This window comes from Oscarella lobularis, chromosome 10, assembly GCF_947507565.1.
Source record: "Oscarella lobularis chromosome 10, ooOscLobu1.1, whole genome shotgun sequence".
NCBI lineage: Eukaryota > Metazoa > Porifera > Homoscleromorpha > Homosclerophorida > Oscarellidae > Oscarella > Oscarella lobularis.
Window position 1 is genome coordinate 1,522,418 of NC_089184.1, and position 14,010 is coordinate 1,536,427.

The 14,010-nt window shown below is 34.1% G+C and overlaps 1 protein-coding gene across 5 annotated transcripts in view; it reads right to left on the reverse strand.

Annotated features, from left to right (window-relative positions):
* LOC136191885 (uncharacterized) overlaps window positions 1–14,010 on the reverse strand; it is a 45,083-nt gene that overhangs the window by 2,609 nt on the left and 28,464 nt on the right. The window contains exons 1-6 of one of the 5 annotated variants that reach the window (XM_065980306.1): window positions 1,435–1,531; window positions 968–1,377; window positions 828–922; window positions 715–777; window positions 620–667; window positions 514–570 (exon numbers count right to left, since the gene is read on the reverse strand). In XM_065980306.1, coding sequence (XP_065836378.1) covers window positions 514–570; window positions 620–667; window positions 715–777; window positions 828–922; window positions 968–1,253 — 549 coding nt within the window. In that variant the 5' untranslated portion in view covers window positions 1,254–1,377; window positions 1,435–1,531. Of the gene's footprint in view, window positions 1–513; window positions 571–619; window positions 668–714; window positions 778–827; window positions 923–967; window positions 1,532–14,010 lie in introns of those variants that run through there. The other 4 variants (XM_065980307.1, XM_065980305.1, XM_065980304.1 and 1 more) reach the window with 4 other exon arrangements.

Sequence of the window (14,010 nt, forward strand, 5' to 3'; positions counted from 1 at the left end):
ACGAGAAAGGACGACGACTAACGCCTGCTACGTACGTAAGACACGCCCTGTCACGCTACATTGACGCAACCGTGACGCAGTACGCGCGATCGCTACGAAATGCTTTATACGCGAAGTAGAAGCGAGAAATCGGCTGCGAAGTACATTGTGAGTCTATTCTAAAGACATTCAGTCGCTATTTGAACGCGAAAAGCGATCGGATAGGCAGCGACGGCAATACGCTTGGTCAGCAAAAATCAAAGGTGGTATGCCGGCTCTATAAATGGCAACCAAACGTGCGCTACACTAAGACTGGCGATCAGACAGACGCTCACAGCGAAATATTTGACTGCTTAGCGGTGAGCCGCTGGTTGGTTCTCGTCAAATTAAATAACCGGAGAGTGTACGTGGGCCGGGAGCGGGATTTCGGGGCCCGAAAAGTTTGAACGGTACTGTAGGTGCCACTGTAGGTAGACTAGAGAGTTCGTGTGCCTATAACTTTTGAACAATAGCGATCACACAGCTCATGTGTACCTCTCGTCTCAAATTGCTAGCATTGACTACCAGTGTATAGCCGAAATCTTCCAGCATCTATAATAAACATTTTATGGAATTCAAGGGTGTGTCGTGAATAATGTGCCTGTATCTGATTCATAGCGTTGGTGACGCCAGCGCCTGCATTTTCTACCTGAAATTTATTTAAAATTACACAAATTTCGAGTTTGTTTTCGTTACTTGAGAAATCAACTGAGATAAATCCTTTTCAATCATTTTAACACGATTTTCCAATTCCACGTTCTATAAAGCAATGGTACATGTATACGTAACTGATAGAGACAACAACGAACATTTAGAGTCTGAGGAGAAGATGAGAAAACCGTCAGAGGCGTCTTCCTAGTGGGTCCCTTCAACGCAGCCTGAGTCGGATCAGCAGCATCATCTCCTAAAGAACTCCATAACATTTCCAAGCTAATCATCGTCCTCCTACGTTCTTTGTTGCAAGAAGAGCATGTTCCCCCCGTGAGCAGCAGACTCAACGAGACCACGCCCAAGATTGTTCCAACTATGGCAAGCACAGTTACGAGGCCAAATAGCCATTTAGGAACGCCAGAGTGGTCTCGAGAATCTATCTGTGAACGAATTCGAACGCTCGAGTCGCGTTTGGAGTATAAAGCGTTGTAAGCGAGAGAATTCGGGGGCTTTGCAACATCATAGTGAGATGCATCCTTATCGGCCACGTCATAGAGCGGATTGTCAGACTCTCGTCGAGCCATTGAAGAGAGATCAGACAAAACGACCACCCGCAAATCGATTCAATAAAGCCAATCACGTGCGACAACGAGGAACAAACGAAAGAAAAGGTCCCTGAAGATTTAGAGTAGTTCAAGACTGACTCATCTGAAATAATAAATTTATTGCAGGAAAGAAGAATTGGCAAGTCCCTTGAAAATTTACCAGTCCCTTGCAATAATGCAGGAAAGAAGAATTGGCCAGTCCCTGGAGACAGTTGTTGTCCTGGAGACAATTGTCCTGGGAACAATTGTCCTAGAGACAATTGTCCTGGAGACAATTGTCCAGGACAATTGTCCCAAGGACAATTAATTGTCTAAAGGACAATTGTTCCCAAGACAATTTTAAAGTTGTCCCTAAGACGAATTGTCCCCGGGACGATATTAAAAGTTGTCCTCAGGACTAATTGTCTACAGGACAAATTTTCCCCCAAGACAATTGCCAGAGGACAAATTGTCTCCAGGACAATTGTCCCCAGGACAATTGTCCCCTGGACAATTGTCCCCTGGACAATTGTCCCCAGGAAAATTGTCTCCAGGACAATTCTCCCCAGGAATATATAGGTAGGGAAACATGTTTCCAGAGTTTATTCATTATAGGTAGGGGAACATGTTTCCAGCGTTTATTCACTATAGGTAGGGAAACATGTTTCCAGCGTTTATTCATTATAGGTAGGGAAACATATTTCCAGCGCTTATTCATTATAGGTAAATTGTCTCAAGACAATTGTCTCCAGGACAATTGTCTCCAGGACAATTGTCTCCAGGACAATTGTCTCCAGGGTTCCCAGGACAATTGTCTCCAGGACAATTGTCTCCAGGACAATTGTCTCCAGGACAATTGAGGACAATTGTCCCAATGACAATTGTCCCCAGGACAATTGTCTCCAGGACAATTGTCTCCAGGACTCCAGGACAATTGAGGACAATTGTCCCCATGACAATTGTCCCCATGACAATTGCCCTGGGGACAATTGTCCTGGAGACAATTGTCCTCGTGACAATTGTCCTGGGGACAATTGTACTGGAAACAATTGTCCTCAATTGGCCTGGAGACAGTTGTCCTGGAGACAATTGTCATGGGGACAATTGACATGGGGAAAATTGCCCTCAAATGTCCTGGAGACAATTGTCCTGGAGACAAGTGTCCTGGAGACAATTGTCCTGGAGACAATTGTCCTGGAGACAATTGTCCTGGAGACAATTGTCCTGGAGACAATTATCCTGGGGACAATTGCCCTGGAGACAATTGTCATGGAGACAATTGTCCTGGGGACAATTGTCCTGGAGACAATTGTCCTGGTGACAATTGTCCTCGGGACAATAGTCCTGAAGAAAATTGCCCTGGGAACAATTGCCCTGGAGACAATTGTCCTGGGGCAAACTGTCCAAGGGACAATTGTCCTGGAGACAATTGTCCTGGTGACAATTGTCCTGGGGACAATTGTCCTGGAGACAATTGTCCTGGAGACAATTGGCCATAACTTTAAATTGAGGGCCTAATATTTTATTAACAGGGCCTAAATATTAAATTGAGGGCCTAATCTTTGATTAACAGGGCCTAAATATTAAATTGAGGGCCTAATCTTTGATTTTAAAGACCTAAGTATTAAATTGAGGGCCTAATCTTTGATTAACAGGGACTAAATATTCAATTGAGGGAATAATCTTTGATTCTAAAGTCCTTCAAATTAAATTGAGGGCCTAATCTTTGATTATAAAGGCCTACATTTTAAATTGAGGGCTTAATCTTTGATTCACAGGGCCTAAATATTAAATTGAGGGACTAATCTTTGATTCTAAAGGCCTAAATTTTAAATTAAGGGCGTAATCTTTGATTCACAGGGACTAAATATTAAATTGAGGGACTAATCTTTGATTCTAAAGGCCTACATTTTAAATTGAGGACCTAATCTTTGATTCACAGGGGGTAAATATTAAATTGAGGGCCTAATCTTTGATTCTAAAGGCCTAAGTATTAAATTTAGGGCATAATTTATGATTCTAAAAGATAAATGTTAAATTGAGGACCTAATCTTTGATTATAAAAGCCTAAATATTAAATTGAGAGCCTAATCTTTGATTCTAAAGGCCTACATTTAAAATTGAGGGCCTAATCTTTGATTCACAGAGCATAAATATTAAATTGAGCGACTAATCTTTGATTCTAAAGGCCTACATTTTAAATTGAAGGCCTAATCTTTGATTCACAGAGCCAAAATATTAAATTGAGGGCCTAATCTTTGATTCTAAAGGCCTAAGTATTAAATTGAGGGCCTAATTTATTATTCAAAAGGATAAATATTAAATTGAGGACCTAATCTTTGAATATAAAAGCCTAAATATTAAATTGAGGGCCTAATCTTTGATTCTAAAGGCCTACATTTTAAATTGAGGGCCTAATCTTTGATTCACAGGGCCTAAATATTAAATTGAGGGACTAATCGTTGATTCACAGGGCCTAAATATTAAATTGATGGACTAATCCTTGATTCTAAAGGCCTACATTTTAAATTGAGGGCCTAATCTTTGATTCTAAAGGCCTACATTTTAAATTGAGAGCCTAATCTTTGATTCACAGGGCCTAAATATTAAATTGAGGGCCTAATCTTTGATTCTAAAGACCTAAGTATGAAATTGAGGACCTATTTATGATTCTAAAAGATAAATATTAAATTGAGCACCGAAGCTTTGATTATAAAGGCCTAAATATTAAATTGAGGGCTTAATCTTTGATTCGAAAGGCCTACATTTTAAATAGCTGGCCTAATCTTTGATTCACAGGGCCTAAATATTAAATTGAGGGCCTAATATTTGATTCTAAAGGCCTAAGTATTAAATTTAGGGCCTAATTTATTATTCGAAAAGATAAATATTAAATTGAGGACCTAATCTTTGATTATAAAAGCCTAAATATTAAATTGAGGGCACAATATTTGATTCTAAAGGCCAATATTTTAAATAGAGGGCATAATCTTTGATTCACAGGGCCTAAATATTAAATAAAGGGACTAATCTTTGATTCTAAAGGCCTACATTTTAAATTGAGGGCCTAATCTTTGATTCACAGAGCCAAAATATTAAATTCAGGGCCTAATCTTTGATTCTAAAAGCCTAAGTATTAAATTGAGGGCCTAATTTATTATTCTAAAAGATAAATAATAAATTGAGGAACTAATCTTTGATTATAAAGGCCTAAATATTAAATTGAGGGCCTAATCTTTGATTAAAAAGGCCTACATTTTAAATTGAGGGCGTAATCTTTGATTCACAGGGCCTAAATATTAAATTGAGGGACTAGTCTTTGATTCTAAAGGCCTACATTTTAAATTGAGGGCCTAATTTTTGATTCACAGGGCTTATATATTAAATTGAGGGACTAATCATTAATTCTAAAGGCCTACATTTTAAATTGAGGGTCTAATCTTTGATTCACAGGGCCTAAATATTAAATTGAGGGCCTAATCTTTCATTCACTGGGCCTAGATATTAAATTGAGGGACAAATCTTTGATTCACAGGGCCTAAAGATTAAATTGAGGGCCTAATCTTTGATTCTAAAGGCCTACATTTTAAATTGAGGACCTAATCTTTGATTCAAAGAGCCAAAATATTAAATTGAAGGCCTAATCTTTGATTGTAAAGGCCTTAGTATTAAATTGCGGGCCTCATTTATTATTCTAAAGGATAAATATTAAATTGAGGACCTAATCTTTGATTATAAAGGCCTAAATAATAAATTAAGGGCCTAATCTTCGATTCTATAGGCCTACATTTTAAATTGAGGGCCTAATCTTTGATTCACAGGATATAAATATTAAATTGAGGGACTAATCTTGTATTCATAGGGCCTAAATATTAAATTGAGGGACTAATCATTTATTCTAAAGGCCTACACTGAGGACCTAATCTTTGATTCACAAAGCCTAAATATTAAATTGAAGGACCAATCTTTGATTCTAAAGGCCTACATTTTAAATTGAGGGCCTAATCTTTGACTCTAAAGGCCTAAGTATTAAATTAAGAACCTAAGTATTAAATTGAGCGCCTAATTTATTATTCTAAAGAATAAATATTAAATTGAGGAACTAATCTTTGATTATAAAGGCCTAAATATTAAATTGAGGGCCTAATCTTTGATTCTAAAGGCTTACATTTTAAACTGAGGGCCTAATCTTTGATTCACAGGGCCTAAATATTAAATTGAGGACGTAATAATTGATTATAAAGTCCTACAAATTAAATTGAGGACATAATATTTGATTCCTAAGGCCTTAACTTCAAATTGAGGGCCTAATCTTTGATTCACAGGGCCTAAATATTAAATTGAGGGACTAATCTTTGATTCTAAAGGAATACATTTTCAATTGAGGGCCTAATCTTTGATTATAAACTCCTACAAATTAAATTGAGAGCCTAATTTTTGATTCACAGGGCCTAAATATTAAATTCAGGGCCTAATATTTGATTCCAAAGACCTAAGTATGAAATTGAGGGCCAAATTTATGATTCTAAAAGATAAATATTAAATTGAGCACCTAATCTTTGATTATAAAAGCCTAAATATTAAATTGAGGGCCTAATCTTTGATTGTAAAGTCCTACAAATTAAATTGAGAGCCTAATCTTTGATTAACAGGGCCTAAATATGAAATTGAGGGCCTAATATTTGATTCCAAAAACCTAAACTTTTTATTGAGGGCCTAATCTTTATTCACAAAGCCTAAATATTAGATTGAGGGCCTAATATTTGATTCCAAAGGCCTAAACTTTATATTGAGGGCCTAATCTTTATTCACAAAGCCTAAATATTAAATTGAGGGACCAATCTTTGATTCCAAAGGCCTACGTATTAAATTGAAGGCCTAATTTATGATTCTTAAGGATAAATATTAAATTGAGGGCCTAATCTTTGATTCACAGGGCCTAAATATTAAATTGAGGGACTAATCTTTGATTCTGAAGGCCTACATTCTAAATTGAGGGCCTAATCTTTGATTCACAAAGCTAAAATATTAAATTGAGGGCATAATCTTTGATTCTAAAGGCCTACATTTTAAACTGAGCGCATAATCTCTGATTCACAAGGCCTAAATAACAAATTGAGGGACTAATCTTTGATTCACAGGGCCTAAATATTAAATTGAGGGAATAATCTTTGATTCATAGGGCCTAAATATTAAATTGAGGGACTAATCTTTGATTCTAAAGGCTTACATTTTAAATTGAGGGCCTAATCTTTGATTCACAGGGCCTAAATATTAAATTGAGGGCCTAATCTTTGATTATAAAGGCCTAAACTTTAAATTGAGGGCATAATCTTAGATTCACAGGGCCTAAATATTAAATTGAAAGACTAATCTTTGATTCTAAACGCATACATTTTCAATTGAGAGCCTAATCTTTGATTCAAAGGGCCTAAATATTAAATTGAAGACCTAATCTTTGATTATAAAGGCCTAAATATTAAATTGAGGGCCTATTCTTTGATTCTAAAGGCCTACATTTTAAATTGAGGGCCTAATCTTTGATTCTAAAGGCATACATTTTCAATTGAGGGCCTAATCTTTGATTATAAACTCCTACAAATTAAATTGAGAGCCTAATTTTTGATTCACAGGGCCAAAATATTAAATTGAGGGCCTAATATTTGATTCCAAAGGCCTAAACTTTATATTGAGGGAATAATCTTTATTCACAAAGCCTAAATATTAAATTGAGGGACTAATCTTTGATTCTAAAGGCCTACGTATTAAACTGAAGGCCTAATTTATGATTCTAAAGGATAAATATTAAAATGAGGGCCTAATCTTTGATTCACAGGGCCTAAATATTAAATTGAGGGACTAATCTTTGATTCATAAGGCCTAAATATTAAATTGAGGGACTAATCTTTGATTCATAAGGCCTAAATATTAAATTGAGGGACTAATCTTTGATTCTAAAGTCTTACATTTTAAATTAAGGGCCTAATCTTTGATTCACAGGGCCTAAATATTAAATTGAGGGAATAATCTTTGATTCATAGGGCCTAAATATTAAATTGAGGGACTAATCTTTGATTCTAAAGGCTTACATTTTAAATTGAGGGCCTAATCTTTGATTCACAGGGCCTAAATATTAAATTGAGGGCCTAATCTTTGATTATAAAGGCCTAAACTTTAAATTGAGGGCATAATCTTAGATTCAAAGGGCCTAAATATTAAATTGAAAGACTAATCTTTGATTCTAAACGCATACATTTTCAATTGAGAGCCTAATCTTTGATTCAAAGGGCCTAAATATTAAATTGAAGACCTAATCTTTGATTATAAAGGCCTAAATATTAAATTGAGGGCCTATTCTTTGATTCTAAAGGCCTACATTTTAAATTGAGGGCCTAATCTTTGATTCTAAAGGCATACATTTTCAATTGAGGGCCTAATCTTTGATTATAAACTCCTACAAATTAAATTGAGAGCCTAATTTTTGATTCACAGGGCCAAAATATTAAATTGAGGGCCTAATATTTGATTCCAAAGGCCTAAACTTTATATTGAGGGAATAATCTTTATTCACAAAGCCTAAATATTAAATTGAGGGACTAATCTTTGATTCTAAAGGCCTACGTATTAAACTGAAGGCCTAATTTATGATTCTAAAGGATAAATATTAAATTGAGGGCCTAATCTTTGATTCACAGGGCCTAAATATTAAATTGAGGGACTAATCTTTGATTCATAAGGCCTAAATATTAAATTGAGGGACTAATCTTTGATTCTAAAGTCTTACATTTTAAATTGAGGGCCTAATCTTTGATTCACAGGGCCTAAATATTAAATTGAGGGCCTAATCTTTGATTATAAAGTCCTACAAATTAAATTGAGAGCCTAATATTTGATTCCAAAGGCCTAAACTTTAAATTGAGGGCCTAATCTTAGATTCACAGGGACTAAATATTAAATTGAAAGACTAATCTTTGATTCTAAACGCATACATTTTCAATTGAGGGCCTAATCTTTGATTCACAGGGCCTAAATATTAAATTGAGGGCCTAATCTTTGATTCACAGGGCATAAATATTAAATTGAGGGACTAATATTTGATTCTAAAGGCCTACATTTTAAATTGAGGGCTTAATCTTTGATTCACAGGGCTAAAATATTAAATTGAGGGCCTAATCTTTGATTCACAGGGCCTAAATATTAAATTGAGGGAATAATCTTTGATTCATAGGGACTAAATATTAAATTGAGGGACTAATCTTTGATTCTAAAGGCCTACATTTTCAATTGAGGGCCTAATCTTTGATTCTAAAGGCCTAAGTATTAAATTGAGGGCCTAATTTATTATTCTAAAAGATCAATATTAAATTGAGGGCCTAATCTTTGATTAAAAAAGACTAAATAATAAATTGAGGGCCAAATCTTTGATTCCAAAGGCCTAAGTATTAAATTGAGGGCCTAATTTATGATTCAAAAGGATAAATATTAAATTGAGGGCCTAATCTTTGATTCACAGGGCCTAAATATTAAATTGAGGGCCTAATCTTTAATTCACAGGGCTAAAATATTAAATTGAGGGCCTAATCTTTGATTCTAAAGGCCTAAGTATTAAATTGAGGGCCTAATTTATTATTCTAAAGGATCAATATTAAATTGAGGGCCTAATCTTTGATTAAAAAAGACTAAATAATAAATTGAGGGCCTAATCTTTGATTCCAAAGGCCTAAGTATTAAATTGAGGGCCTAATTTAAGATTCTAAAGGATAAATATTAAATTGAGGGCCTAATCTTTGATTCACAGGGCCTAAATATTAAATTGAGGGAATAATCTTTGATTCATAGGGACTAAATATTAAATTGAGGGACTAATCTTTGATTCTAAAGGCCTACATTTTAAATTGAGGGCCTAATCTTTGATTAGCAGGGCCTAAATATTAAATTGAGGGACTAATCTTTGATTCACAGGGCCTAAATATTTAATTGAGGGACTAATCTTTGATTCATAGGGCCTAAATATTAAAATGAGGGACTAATCTTTGATTCTAAAGGCCTACATTTTAAATTGAGGGCATAATCTTTGATTCACAGGGCCTAAATATTAAATTGAGGGCCTAATCTTTCATTCACAGGGCCTAAATATTAAATTGAAGACCTAATCTTTGATTATAAAGGCCTAAATATTAAATTGAGGGCCTAATCTTTGATTCGAAAGGCCTACATTTTAAATAGCTGGCCTAATCTTTGATTCACAGGGCCTAAATATTAAATTGAGGGAATAATCTTTGATTCATAGGGACTAAATATTAAATTGAGGGACTAATCTTTGATTCTAAAGGCCTACATTTTAAATTGAGGGCCTAATCTTTGATTAGCAGGGCCTAAATATTAAATTGAGGGACTAATCTTTGATTCACAGGGCCTAAATATTTAATTGAGGGACTAATCTTTGATTCATAGGGCCTAAATATTAAAATGAGGGACTAATCTTTGATTCTAAAGGCCTACATTTTAAATTGAGGGCATAATCTTTGATTCACAGGGCCTAAATATTAAATTGAGGGCCTAATCTTTCATTCACAGGGCCTAAATATTAAATTGAAGACCTAATCTTTGATTATAAAGGCCTAAATATTAAATTGAGGGCCTAATCTTTGATTCTAAAGGCCTACATTTTAAATTGAGGGCCTAATCTTTGATTGTAAAGGCATACATTTTCAATTGAGGGCCTAATCTTTGATTATAAACTCCTACAAATTAAATTGAGAGCCTAATTTTTGATTCACAGGGCCAAAATATTAAATTGAGGGCCTAATCTTTGATTATAAAGTCCTACAAATTCAATTGAGGGCCTAATATTTGATTCCAAAGGCCTAAACTTCAAATTGAGGACATAATCTTTGATTCAGAGGTCCTAAATATTAAATTGAGGGAATAATCTTTGATTCTACAGGCCTACAATTTAAATTGAGGGCCTAATCTTTGATTCACAAGGCCTAAACTTTAAATTGAGTGCCTAATCTTTGATTCACAGGGCCTAATTATTAAATTGAGGGCCTAATCTTTGATTATAAAGTCCTACAAATTAAATTGAGGGCATAATATTTGATTCCAAAGGCCTAAACTTCAAATTGAGGGCATAATCTTTGATTCAGAGGTCCTAAATATTAAATTGAGGGAATAATCTTTGATTCTACAGGCCTACAATTTAAATTGAGGGCCTAATCTTTGATTCACAAGGCCTAAACTTTAAATTGAGTGCCTAATCTTTGATTCACAGGGCCTAATTATTAAATTGAGGGCCTAATCTTTGATTATAAAGTCCTACAAATTAAATTGAGGGCATAATATTTGATTCCAAAGGCCTAAACTTCAAATTGAGGGCATAATCTTTGATTCAGAGGTCCTAAATATTAAATTGAGGGAATAATCTTTGATTCTACAGGCCTACAATTTAAATTGAGGGCCTAATCTTTGATTCACAGGGCCTAAACTTTAAATTGAGGGCATAATCTTTGATTCACAGGGCCTAAGTATTAAATTAAGGGCCTAAGTATTAAATTGAGGGCCTAATTTATTATTCTAAAAAATAAATATTAAATTGAGGAACTAATCTTTGATTATAAAGGCCGAAATATTAGATTGAGGGCCTAATCTTTGATTATAAAGGCCTACATTTTAAATTGAGGGCCTAATCTTTGATTCACAGGGCCTAAATATTAAATTGAGGGAATAATCTTTGATTCAAAGGGCCTAAATATTAAATTGAGGGAATAATCTTTGATTCTAAAGGCTTACATTTTAAATTGAGGGCCTAATCTTTGATTCACAGGGCCTAAATATTAAATTGAGGGCCTAATCTTTGATTATAAAGTCCTACAAATGAAATTGAGGGCCTAATATTTGATTCCAAAGGCCTAAACTTTAAATTGAGGGCCTAATCTTAGATTCACAGGGCCTAAATATTAAATTGAAAGACTAATCTTTGATTCTAAACGCATACATTTTCAATTGAGGGCCTAATCTTTGATTCTAAAGGCCTAAGTATTAAATTGAGGGCCTAATTTATTATTCTAAAAGATCAATATTAAATTGAGGGTCTAATCTTTGATTAAAAAAGACTAAATAATAAATTGAGGGCCTAATCTTTGATTCCAAAGGCCTAAGTATTAAATTGAGGGCCTAATTTATGATTCAAAAGGATAAATATTAAATTGAGGGCCTAATCTTTGATTCACAGGGCCTAAATATTAAATTGAGGGCCTAATCTTTGATTCACAGAGCTAAAATATTAAATTGAGGGCCTAATCTTTGATTCTAAAGGCCTAAGTATTAAATTGAGGGCCTAATTTATTATTCTAAAGGATCAATATTAAATTGAGGGCCTAATCTTTGATTAAAAAAGACTAAATAATAAATTGAGGGCCTAATCTTTGATTCCAAAGGCCTAAGTATTAAATTGAGGGCCTAATTTAAGATTCTAAAGGATAAATATTAAATTGAGGGCCTAATCTTTGATTCACAGGGCCTAAATATTAAATTGAGGGAATAATCTTTGATTCATAGGGCCTAAATATTAAATTGAGGGCCTAATCTTTGATTCCAAAGGCCTAAGTATTAAATTGAGGGCCTAATTTAAGATTCTAAAGGATAAATATTAAATTGAGGGCCTAATCTTTGATTCACAGGGCCTAAATATTAAATTGAGGGAATAATCTTTGATTCATAGGGACTAAATATTAAATTGAGGGAATAATCTTTGATTCTACAGGCCTACAATTTAAATTGAGAGCCTAATCTTTGATTCACAGGGCCTAAACTTTAAATTGAGGGCATAATCTTTGATTCACAGGGCCTAAATATTAAATTGAGGGAATAATCTTTGATTCTACAGGCCTACAATTTAAATTGAGGACAAAATCTTTGATTCACAGGGCTTAAATATTAATTTGAGGGACGAATCTTTGATTCTAAAGGCCTACATTTTAGATTGAGGGCCTAATCTTGAATTCACAGAGCCTAAATATTAAATTGAGGGACTAATCTTTGATTCACAGGGCCTAAATATTAAATTGAGGGCCTAATCTTTGACTCTAAAGGCCTAAGTATAAAATTAAGGGCCTAAGTATTAAATTGAAGGCCTAATTTATTATTCTAAAGGATAAATATTAAATTGAGGAACTAATCTTTGATTATAAAGGTCTAAATATTAAGTTGAGGGCCTAATCTTTCATTATAAAGGCCTACATTTTAAATTGAGGGCCTAATCTTTGATTCACAGGGCCTAAATATTAAATTGAGGGACTAATCTTTGATTATAAAGTCCTACAAATGAAATTGAGGGCATAATATTTGATTCCAAAGGCCTAAACTTTAAATTGAGGGCCTAATCTTAGATTCACAGGGCCTAAATATTAAATTGAAAGACTAATCTTTGATTCTAAACGCATACATTTTCAATTGAGGGCCTAATCTTTGATTCACAGGGCCTAACTATTAAATTGAGGGCCTAATCTTTGATTCTAAAGGCCTAAGTATTAAATTAAGGGCCTAAATATTAAATTGAGGGACTAATCTTTGATTCTAAACACATACATCTTCAATTGAGGGCCTAATCTTTGATTCACAGGGCCTAACTATTAAATTGAGGGCCTAATCTTTGATTCTAAAGGCCTAAGTATTAAATTAAGGGCCTAAGTATTAAATTGAGGGCCTAATTTATTATTCTAAAGGATAAATATTAAATTGAGGAACTAATCTTTGATTATAAAGGCCGAAATATTAGATTGAGGGCCTAATCTTTGATTCACAGGGCCTAAATATTAAATTGAGGGACTAATCTTTGATTCACAGGGCCTAAATATTTAATTGAGGGACTAATCTTTGATTCATAGGGCCTAAATATTAAAATGAGGGACTAATCTTTGATTCTAAAGGCCTACATTTTAAATTGAGGGCATAATCTTTGATTCACAGGGCCTAAATATTAAATTGAGGGCCTAATCTTTCATTCACAGGGCCTAAATATTAAATTGAAGACCTAATCTTTGATTATAAAGGCCTAAATATTAAATTGAGGGCCTAATCTTTGATTCTAAAGGCCTACATTTTAAATTGAGGGCCTAATCTTTGATTGTAAAGGCATACATTTTAAATTGAGGGCATAATCTTTGATTCACAGGGCCTAAATATTAAATTGAGGGAATAATCTTTGATTCTACAGGCCTACAATTTAAATTGAGGACAAAATCTTTGATTCACAGGGCTTAAATATTAATTTGAGGGACGAATCTTTGATTCTAAAGGCCTACATTTTAGATTGAGGGCCTAATCTTGAATTCACAGAGCCTAAATATTAAATTGAGGGACTAATCTTTGATTCACAGGGCCTAAATATTAAATTGAGGGCCTAATCTTTGACTCTAAAGGCCTAAGTATAAAATTAAGGGCCTAAGTATTAAATTGAAGGCCTAATTTATTATTCTAAAGGATAAATATTAAATTGAGGAACTAATCTTTGATTATAAAGGTCTAAATATTAAGTTGAGGGCCTAATCTTTCATTATAAAGGCCTACATTTTAAATTGAGGGCCTAATCTTTGATTCACAGGGCCTAAATATTAAATTGAGGGACTAATCTTTGATTATAAAGTCCTACAAATGAAATTGAGGGCATAATATTTGATTCCAAAGGCCTAAACTTTAAATTGAGGGCCTAATCTTAGATTCACAGGGCCTAAATATTAAATTGAAAGACTAATCT